Raw genomic sequence first — 10830 nt, forward strand, 5'->3', positions numbered from 1 at the left:
TATAAAAGAAAAGGCAGCTGGTGACCGTGCTGAATGTGCACGGTAGCCAGGAGTATGGAAAAAAAATAGAAATCGTTCAGTCAAGGCACCAAGGCTTGACAGGTAAAGCATCTCAAATTTCCCTGAGCTTCTGCCCTCAGAAAAATCTGATCGGCAAAACGGCCTAGCACTACTGCTACTACTAGTATTGAGTTTGCTCATTTTTTCAATAAGCCCACTTATCTGAAGGCTGTGATGATGATTTTAACTTTTAAAGCGAGTGGGTCAGCGGGCAACCGGATGGAAAATGTGACGGGGAGGAGGAGACGGGGGGTTTGAGGGGATCCATCCATCTCTCTGGGGTTGGGTTTCTCTCTGTTTTCTATTTCAATGGTTTCCTCACATCACGTTGCAACTGGTTTTGCAGCCATGACGGTAGTGTCATTTTCTCTTTCTGATGCTTCTAATTGTAGCCGTGAATTGGTCTGAAATGGAACTCGTGAGGCCCGTTTCCCTTTCTGTCAGCAATGTTCCGTATTCTCTTGGCTGCAATGATGATTTGTCTTAGTTGTGATTTGGGCATGGATGAAATCGTGGACCCGTATCTGGGTGTTGCAGCTCTGATGGCATGTGAGATGAGAAGAATTTAAAGAAGGGTTCTTTCTTCTCTTTCATGCAACTGGATTTGTGCAGCTATGGCGGGGTCTTTTTTTATTCTTTTCGAAAACTCCGCTAACTACTGTATCGACTGTGCACGGCAGCTTGCTGTCCTTAAAAAAAAGAGAAAAAAAGTCACTGTCATGTCTAGTAGTTTCGTATCATTCCAAGAACTACATTTGACGGATTTTTTATTTTTTATTTTTTTACATATATTCTAAGAAATTAGTCCCTTTCAGCATTACAAATATAAACGCTGAGAGTACATGTAGATTCCCAACAAGATCTAAGCTAACGTATACTCTGTGTTGCTCCTCTCAAATTAATGCATGCTAAATAAAAATTTCCAATTTCCCCGTCGGTAATTGCGTGTCAGAACCTCTCATCTATTGTAGTTCTATTATGAATTAATCATGTGACATCATTGTTTGCGTTGGTTCATAAATACATGGCGGCTTTTAATCACCAATGACACAAAATGCTGACTAGCCCACAATTTAAAATATCCAAACTGAACTTGCCACGGATACTTGTCATGCTCCTAAATTCATATATGAATCTGTTTGAATTGTGATTTTCTAAAATTTTTATTAAAAAAAAAGAACTATAACTATTTAATTTAATATATATATATAATAAAAACAATAATTAAACAATATATTCGTAAAAAATATAAAAATATTTTAAAAAGAATTCACAATCCAAACAAAACTCAATTAGGCTCTTAGTGGCTAAATGGTCAACGAAAAGTGACCAGTCTTCAGTCTTTACACATAAGCACATACGTATACAGTCCCTCCACTTTCTATTTAATGATAATTCACAGCTCCTAAACCAATCATAGATTCTTGACTGGCGGCCGGCAGTCAATTTCTCCCCATTTCTTCGAGATTACTCCCCCCTCCTCCGCCCTTTCTGGCCACCGCCACCGCCACCGCCACCACCTGAAGTACAAGTTCAAACAGCAAGTAGGCTAAAGAGTTCTAATCCTAATCATGGATTCTTCATCTATTGATGCTGGTCAGCCACTGCTGCCGAGAACTAACACTCAAATCAGCAAAGAGCTTGAAGAAATATTATGCGATAATGAACAACCATTGCTGCAGCGTTACCGGGCGGCGACTTGGATTGAGATGAAGCTTCTTTTTCACTTAGCAGCACCAGCTGTGATTGTTTACATGATCAACTACCTTATGTCCATGTCCACACAAATTTTCTCTGGGCATCTTGGCAACCTTGAACTTGCTGCTGCTTCCCTTGGCAACACTGGGATTCAAATTTTTGCCTATGGTCTCATGGTATCTAAATACAGCTGAATCTTTTTGTCAATCCAAGTTATTTTACATTCTTTTTAAGTTGATTTTCTCATAATTTTGATGATTGGGATGTTTTGTGTAAGTGTGTAACAGCTAGGAATGGGTAGTGCAGTCGAAACACTATGTGGACAAGCATTTGGAGCCAAAAAGTATGAGATGTTAGGCGTATATCTTCAAAGATCTACCATACTTTTGAGTTTAACTGGTGTTTTGCTGGCCATAATCTATGTTTTCTCGAAGCCAATCCTTATATTTCTAGGCCAAGCACCAAATATTGCATCAGCTGCAGCCTTATTCGTGTATGGTTTGATCCCACAAATCTTTGCCTATGCAGTTAACTTCCCGATTCAAAAATTCATGCAAGCTCAAAGCATAGTGCAACCAAGTGCATATATATCAACAGCAACATTAGCCCTGCATCTTGTATTGAGTTGGCTCGCAGTTTACAAATTTGGTCTTGGTTTATTGGGTGCATCACTAGTTTTGAGCTTTTCTTGGTGGATAATTGTGATTGGACAATTTATTTACATAGTGAAAAGTGAAAAATGCAAACAAACTTGGACTGGTTTTAGCCTACAAGCCTTCAGTGGCCTTTGGGGGTTCTTCAAATTGTCAGCAGCATCAGCAGTTATGTTGTGTTTGGAGACTTGGTATTTTCAGATTCTTGTTCTATTGGCTGGTTTGCTTCCTAATCCTGAATTGGCTCTGGATGCTCTGACCATTTGGTAAGCTTAAAACTTCACTTTGTTTAACTTCTTTTGTTACAATTTTACTTTGCAGAAAATGGTAGTAAAACATATGGGGCTAATAAGTCAGGATCTGTAAGATTTGGAAGGAATCAGCTTTTTCAATTTTGCTTGAATGGAATGTGACAAGTAACATGTTGCAATAATTGCATGCCCCAGCTTTTGTTTTTATCGATAAACAGAAAACCAAAAAAGTGATCATTGCAGAAACCTCCCTTGAGGTTTGTAATAATTTCACTTAACGCCTCTTAACTTTAAAAAAAATCACCTATCTTCCCTAAATTTAACTTTTTATAACATTATCAATTCATTTTAAAATATATTATTCAAAAACTGATTTTTGGATAGAGAAGATGTTTTCATTCCCAAAATTCCCTTTGTTGTCCTAATTTGTTTCAAAATTGAAAGTATGTAACAAAAAATTGAAAATAAAGACAAATTGTATAGACTTGCAATTTTGCTAGACATAATACAACAATAGGTATCTTGACATAAAAAATTGGTTTTAAGAATATATATTGAAAGTGTTTTCGAGTCAAAAGAGATTATTCCATTTTTTTTGAAGTGTTTTCGGTCAATTTGAGATGTTTTCAAAATTTGACAACCTTTTAAAATTTTCTATTTAAAATTTGACAACCCCCATGTTCCTTGCTACCATGCTTGCTTCTAATGATGACCGTTCCTTCAAATCTTTGATGGGCTTAGAGCTGTTCATCGAACCGGGTAACTCGCGAGCCGAGCTCAACCCGGCTCGATAAGGGCTCGACTCGACTCGTTTACTGAGAGAAACGAGTCGAGCTCGAGTTCAACTTTAGGCTCGTTTAAGCTCGATAGACTCGAATAGTAAGGTCATTAGCGTCATTTCATTGTGTATTTGATACTTTTGCCTAATTCATTCTCCCGTTTTTTGCCCTGATTTTTTCTTTCCTCTTTCGGTCTTGCCCTAATGTTCATCTCCCAAACGAGCTCGAGCTCGAGCTCAATAAGCTCGGCTCGATTTTGAACTCGAGTTCGAGTTCGAGCTCGAGTTTTCGATCGAATACACTAAGTCGATCTCGAACAGCTTGTGAAGCTCGAATTACTAATCGAGCGAGCTCGAACTAGCTCGATTAGAGGTTCGAGTTGAGCTTGATTATCATGTGCTCGAACTCGACTCGGCTCAATTAACAGATCTAGATGGACTACAATAGGCATGGAACTTGACTTCAAATCAAGAAATTATTGTACAGTGAAAAATGGAATGTAGGAATTATTGGTTAAAGAACTTTCTTGCTTCTCGATAAATTCAACAGGCAAAAGCTTTTTTGTATTTTTCTTTTTCTGGGCAACATGCTGATATCGCATGATATATTAATACTTGCTTATGTTTTATTTATCTAGCCAATTTTATGATCTAATTGAAATTTGCTGATATTTGTTGCAGCACAACAATTTCTGGATGGGTATTTATGATCTCAGTCGGATTTAATGCAGCAGCAAGGTATGTCTTTGATTTTGAAATGTTGATAATCGTTCAATACGTACTTACGAGTACTATATATATGGTTTAGATCATGAGGAAGAAGTAAAAATAAAAGAAGACAACAATCTTTTCTAAGAATTCTAGCTGGTAATTTCCCAAAGAGAACATTAAATTGTTTATTTATTCTTGCATTTTAAGTTTGCAAAAATGATATAAATATGTGTAAATCATGAGAAAGTTCTTCTAGAATAGGATTCATTGCTTGCTTAATACTAGTCAAGTCGTCACCTAACTTTGAAAGAATTATTATCTGGGAACAGAAAAGGCCAAGTCAAAGGACTGCTAAAACCAACAAGAAACTTCCACAGCTGTTAAAAAAATAAAGATAACATTAAAAAAAAAAAAAGAACTTTAACAGCTGTTGACGCCACAGTTCCGTGAATGTAGGATCATGTCTTTCAATAAAAACAATTTCATAATCGAATTGGAGCAGTAGGGCTCATTTATGAGAGTTGGAATTCCCAACGGGGCTCGTGAATTCATCCTAATTCATACCATCTTGTAACAACAAATCCCATTTAATATTATGTCAAATCAAGCTAAAGAGATCTTAGATTAGTAGAAGACATAATTTTGATTAAAGAGTTCAAGTTTGACTCACATAATAGTTACCTAACACGATTGTCATTTTACCATTATTGTAACTAGAGTAAAGGTATATTTAAGTCAAGTCGAATTTAAATATTGTGAACTTAATGTTTTTCTAGGATACTTGAACTAGAGCTTGAATGAGTATTCGAGGCCAAGCTTGTGCTCAACTCAATAGAAAGGTGCCGCCCGAGCCTAAATGAGTTCAAGTTGTACTCGATATTGAGGTCGAGCTCGATAATTGACCTGCCCATTTCTCCTTTTCCAGAATGCACTGATATTAAAAATCAATCAAATGAAAGATCTAATAACTCCCAACTCCGACTATTAAGAGCAAAACCTAACTAAGCTGAAAATATAATGTGGAATTTGATGACTTTATTTACCTAAAACGACGATAATGGTTGGATTCTTGGCTGCAATAGCATATTCAGGAAATGAGAGAGAGGAGAAGGGCCGACTGCAACTGGAAAAGTGTCGAGGAGAAGGATGAACGGACTGGTTTGTGAAGATGAGAGGAAGAGGAGAAGGCCCTTTGAGATCATTGTGGTGGTGGTGGTGTTCTGAGTGTAACCCAAGAGAAGGCCCTTTGAGATTAATATGAAAGAGATGGTGTAGAGGCTAAAGAGTGGTAGAGGAGAATCAGAGATCAGTGTTTTGAAAGGGGTATTTGGGGTGATGTCTCGGGGTGAGGCGTTCTCGGATTGCCCTTGGGCTGTCAAATGGGGTGTTAATGTCATGGGGCATTCGCCCGAAGGATCGGGGTGAACACCCGGGATATTTAGGCGAGTGTTTTTTTAGGCATAAAAAATGTATGCCTTTAAAATTCTAACACCTTTTCTTACTCTCTAGAAGAACATCTAATCTGGATTTTCTCTTCACTTGTTTAAGGAAGTTGAGGCCTTGCAATTTTTGAAAACTTTTCTTATGTTAGCTTACACATTTAAGTTGGTGAATATGGATGTTAGTTTGGAATTTAATGATGCAAAGAAGGTGAAATTTCAAAACTTTGTACCTAGATTGAGGATACTCCAAAGAAATAGGGGAAAGACATTTGCTTTGATAGTCAAAACTCACAAATATCATTTGCTAGTGCTCTTGAAAAGAGTTTTCGCAACGGTGATCATTAATTTGTGGGGTAACATCAAGTCCTTTAAGCAAATAATCATTGAAGTTTACTGCGGTTTGTTGGGTTTCTGCTCATGGCATGGCATTAGTCACACAAGCAGGATTTATTTTAGTCACACAAACAAGTTTTATTTTTCTTATGCAGACATAAGGTTATAATTTTTCTTTATTTTATCTAATTTTTTTTGGTATTTTTAATATTATACATATACACACACACATACACACGCATAAATATATATATATACATATTATAATATTATAATATTTTTATATTTTTAAAATATTGAAAAATAAAAATTTGTGGGGCTTACACCCTTCGTCTTGGGGCTTTTGACTTGTTTGGACAGACATAGAATGTCCTGTTCAACGCTTTCACCTTTTAAAACACTGTAGGAGATTCACATACCATAGCTATAGGCAACAAGCACTAGGACTAGAACGAGATTCAGAAAATGAGAAAACTTCAGAAGTGTGAAATGAAAGAAGTTTTGTTTTTTCCTAAATTTTCAAGTTTTCCTATTTTAAATTTTTTAAAGATTTTGAATTTAAGAGTTTACCTTTTTGCCATCACAAATTCTTCAGTAAACCAAGATTCATGTAAGTTTGCTAAACTATAAATCCAAATCAGTAATTTCATAATTGACAAAAATATAATATATTATATATGCATGCTACTTAATTAGGCTTATCAAGCACTCAAGTAACATACCTAGTGCTCAAATTTGACTTGCCAGCCTAATCGAGTAGTTTGAACTCAAACTTGAATTTGATTAAATCGAATTTGATCCGATCTTTTGGCCGAGCTGCTCAACTCACCATCACCCCTAACTGCTAGATATCTTTGTCTTTGTTTACAATGTGGACTGATTGTCCTCACAGAAATTTTAATTAAATAAAGTGTCCAACAATTTCTCATTCATGTGTGTTGAAGTATATAATTCGGACTGATCAAGATTCTGAAATAATTACCAGTGTGAGAGTTAGCAATGAACTTGGAGCAGGACATCCAAAATCAGCAGCATTTTCAGTGATAGTTGTGAATGTGATCTCTTTCATAATTTGTGTGATTGCGGCAATTGTCATCCTTGCTCTGCGCCGGGTTTTGAGCTATTTATTCACGGAAGGTGAAGTGGTTGCAGATGCTGTCTCTGATCTTTCCCCACTTCTGGCCCTCACTCTTGTTCTTAATGGCATCCAACCAGTATTGTCAGGTAATCAACAAGTTAATTCAAGTGGTTAAGAGTCTTTGTTTGCTCTCTTTTGATCAAATTGTTTAATGACCTTATATACTTGATTTTGCATAAGTTACACATCATGCATAGGTTTGTCTATTTGGTGCCTTAAGGACACACATAAGACATTTCATCAGTTTTTTTTTTTTTTAACAAGAGTAAATTTCTTCTTCAAAAGTATTACAATCTAGAAAGTCGGTGGTAATTTTGAAGCTTAATAATAGACACACCTTCTTTGTTTGGTAAATTTATTATGTACCCTTAAGACACTAAATAGAAAAAAATATATCAAGTATATGCAAAAAGAAATTAAGAAAATATTTTTATTCATTATTTTATTTGATACCACTACAATCTTTTCCCTTTTGCAAGCTTACAATTTCTTCTAAGAATTTATTTATTTATTTTTGGTTGAAAAGCTCATGTGGAAGCTAGCTTATTTCAATATAGGCCAATTTGTTCTCTAAACTGACATTAAAAGACTGGCTCTGGCATGATAAAAGATTTAATGCAATGTGGTCAAAAGGATCTAGAGCGCATGAATGAACAACAACTAAGTATTTCGATGAGAAATTAATGTTTCTAAACGTATTTGTAGCAATTAGATAGGTAATTGAATGCTATATGTCTAGTCTACTGACTCTACTCAATTATGTTTGTCATTCTTGTCTCACATATGAAGGTGTGGCTGTTGGATGCGGATGGCAAGCATTTGTTGCATACGTGAATGTGGGATGTTACTATTTAGTCGGAATCCCGTTGGGTTCTCTACTCGGCTTTTACTTCCAACTTGGTGCTAAGGTACATTGAACATTGTGACAACAATAAGTTTTAGCATTAATATTCCATGTTCTACATTAATATGGGTGCCTATAATGTATAAATTGGCCATGTTTTAGAGGTTTATTAAATTCCATTGCTTATGGATATAGGGACTATGGTCCGGCATGTTGGGCGGTACTGTAATGCAGACAATTATTTTATTGTGGGTGACAGTTCGAACAGATTGGAAAAAGGAGGTAAAAATCCTATCATCATTTATTGTTAATCTTATTCAGCTATTTTCTCATTTTTTTTCTTTTTGTTCCTTCATTTAAATTGAACATATTAGTCTGATTCCATATGACAATAAAAATGACTTGAAAATGCACAATGATTTAAAAAGAATGCGGCAATTAACATGAAAAATTTCTTTAACTACACTCGAAAATCTTTTGCAAGTTCACTTTTGGCAACTGTTTTCTTCACCTCATCTAAATTGTGGTCGTGGAAATTTGTGAGGTCAAATTAGTAGGGAATATAATTAATTAAGGTTCTTGATGTCTTCATTTGTATTAATTTGCAGGTTGAAGCAGCTTTAAAGAGATTAGACAAATGGGAAGATCAGAAGAGAGAAGCTCTTCTCAAAGATTGAAATAAGCCCAGAATAGCAAGGGCTTCAACTCAATTCAATATTACATTGTGGGCAGCTGTCATCAACAAATCAAAGAGAAATGGGGAGAAAGAGAGAAGGAAAAGATTTAAAGAGACTTGAAATTGATGATTTGTTGGCCTATAAATATAATTTTAGACTAGCTAATCTAGTTCTCCTGCATGATTGAATTTTGTGCATCTTGAAAAGGGGCTGTTCTAATTTTAGATTAGCTAAGCTGGTTTATAGGCCACTGGCTAAAGTTTTGCTGGAAGGACAATTAAGTTTCTTTATTCACTTTGTTTGAGCCAAATAATTGACGGAAATTGTTTTAGCACACGCTGCAGAATCCATTTTGGCATTCATTTGCACTTAGATGATCGAGATGAGGAAGGAAAACGCCATCTCTTCTCCAATGAAATCGACTCAAGCTAAGAGTATATATGCAAATACCATTTCTCTTTTGAATACTTAAGGGGAGATAAAAAATTGATATTTTGAAAAGAGCAAATTACCTAAAAAATCATTTAAACTTTTCGAATAGAAGAGTTTTGACCACTCAACTTGTAAGAGTTTGTATTTACACACTAAACTGTTATAAGTGTAAACTTTGAGTTATTTCGTCTGTTTTCTCCATAAAGTCTGCCAAATCTAATGGTCGCACAAGTCAAAAGACATAACTAGATTTGATAGACTTAACGGTGAAAATAGATGGAATGGTTTAAAATTTATATTTTTGATAGTTTAGCAGGTGAATACATACTTTTAAAAAGTTAAGTGGCCAAAATTTTATTATTTGAAAAATTCAGTGGCGACGTGAATAATTTGCTCTTTTCAAAATATTAAAAGTTGAATTCACTTAGTTGCTGGCTTATGAGTTTACACTTTATGCCCACTAAAATAGCAAGTAGCACGTAAATTAATCATTAGGGTTGATCGAATAGTCATTGAAGGACTTTCAGAGTTTTTTTCGCTATCAGATTTAGAATTAGAAGGAAGCGTGTGGAAAGATACGAGAAAAAAAAAAAGTAGTATGCCAATTAAATATACTTATGAATGACTATTGGGTACCCTTCAAGAAAAGGTCCAAAATGCAATTGTTTATATGGAGCTTGTTTTATCATCCGTAAATGATATTTTCACAACTTAGATAAATACAATTGTTTATATGGAGCTTATTTTATCCTCCGCAAATGTTATTTTCACAACTTAGATTTGAATAGATGTGAAATCCCAAATGCAATCTTGACTTCAGAAAGCTCTAACAATTTCATCAAAAAATGCGTTGGCAATTAATACTATAAACATCAACTATATCATTGGATTAAGTGAACCACCAACCTAATCTGGTGTAACTAGCTCATGCATTACCTATAAGATATCTTTCTTTATTTTTTTTATGGTACGGAAGATAATACAATAATACGCAATTGATAAAACTACTAATTAGTAGAGTTTACAAAACCAAGGCAACCAATGGAGACCGCTAAAAGAAATCAACATGCTTGTAAGATTCGCATCCACCCGTCACGGTCCTCCTCCCGGAAGCGTGGGATTACTTAATTCAGAAGATTTTTGACAGCCTCGGATCAAGACAATTGTGGAGACATTTTTATGCGATGTGGACCGTTTCTGCAAGGGACACCTTAAACGTGGTGGGACGTTGGATTGGTTCAGATGGTAGGATTAGTGGGGCTATTCACTGGCTCGCCCGGTCCAAGCGAAGAGCTGGTCCATGTGGACTTAGCGGAGGCTTAGGGATACCTTGAAAAAACAAAACAAATTTTAAAAGGTTTCTTAAGGCTTTCTTAGTTTTAGGTGGACCAAACTTTCTCCTACCCTAATACTATATATTTGGAATCATGGGCTCGTGTTGGATTATAGGTAGTAGGTAACCTTGTACCCTTCTTCTTGGTGAGCAACAAAGATTGTGAATGGACTTCTCCGTATGATCTCACTTAAATTTATGGCATGTTGATGATGGGGTATAAACTTTTCTTTCTATACACTATATGGAAAAAAGAAAAAAAGAATCTACCTTCAATGAATGAGATATTAGGTTTTTCTTAATTGTTCATGCTGGATGATGATAATGTAGTTTTTTATTTTTATTCTTTTAGTAGGAGAGGGATAGAATTAAAGAAGTGGGGAGGAGAAAAGGAGATTTAAACCCAAAACTTCTAAGTTATAGAGTCTCAACATTAGTTACTAGATCAACATCTTTCGGTGATGATAATGTAGTTTGTCG

At 35.5% G+C, this 10830-nt stretch overlaps 1 protein-coding gene across 2 annotated transcripts; it reads left to right on the forward strand.

The window, feature by feature from the left end:
- Positions 1-1462: 1462 nt before the first annotated feature.
- On the forward strand, positions 1463-8919 carry LOC113743722 (protein DETOXIFICATION 40). 2 transcript variants are annotated; one of them, XM_027271799.2, is made up of 7 exons: positions 1463-1934; positions 2046-2677; positions 4122-4178; positions 6912-7150; positions 7854-7972; positions 8104-8190; positions 8517-8919. In XM_027271799.2, the coding sequence occupies exons 1-7, from the start codon at positions 1632-1634 to the stop codon at positions 8583-8585; spliced, it is 1506 nt and encodes a 501-aa protein (XP_027127600.1). In that variant the 5' UTR covers positions 1463-1631; the 3' UTR covers positions 8586-8919. The 2 variants fall into 2 exon arrangements, with proteins under 2 accessions (XP_027127600.1, XP_027127601.1); XM_027271800.2 differs by having other exon boundaries at positions 1794-1934; positions 2036-2677.
- The last annotated feature ends 1911 nt before the right edge of the window (positions 8920-10830 follow it).

Source organism: Coffea arabica, chromosome 5e (genome assembly GCF_036785885.1).
Source record: "Coffea arabica cultivar ET-39 chromosome 5e, Coffea Arabica ET-39 HiFi, whole genome shotgun sequence".
Classification (NCBI taxonomy): Eukaryota; Viridiplantae; Streptophyta; class Magnoliopsida; order Gentianales; family Rubiaceae; genus Coffea; species Coffea arabica.

Excerpts from the sequence above, each read along its gene's own strand:
- LOC113743722 (XM_027271799.2), top strand. The coding sequence starts at position 1,632 with ATGGATTCTTCATCTATTGATGCTGGTCAGCCACTGCTGCCGAGAACT. Across the intron at positions 2,678-4,121 it reads CTGGATGCTCTGACCATTTG|CACAACAATTTCTGGATGGG; the intron begins GTAAGCTTAAAA and ends TATTTGTTGCAG. Across the intron at positions 7,973-8,103 it reads ACTTCCAACTTGGTGCTAAG|GGACTATGGTCCGGCATGTT; the intron begins GTACATTGAACA and ends TTATGGATATAG.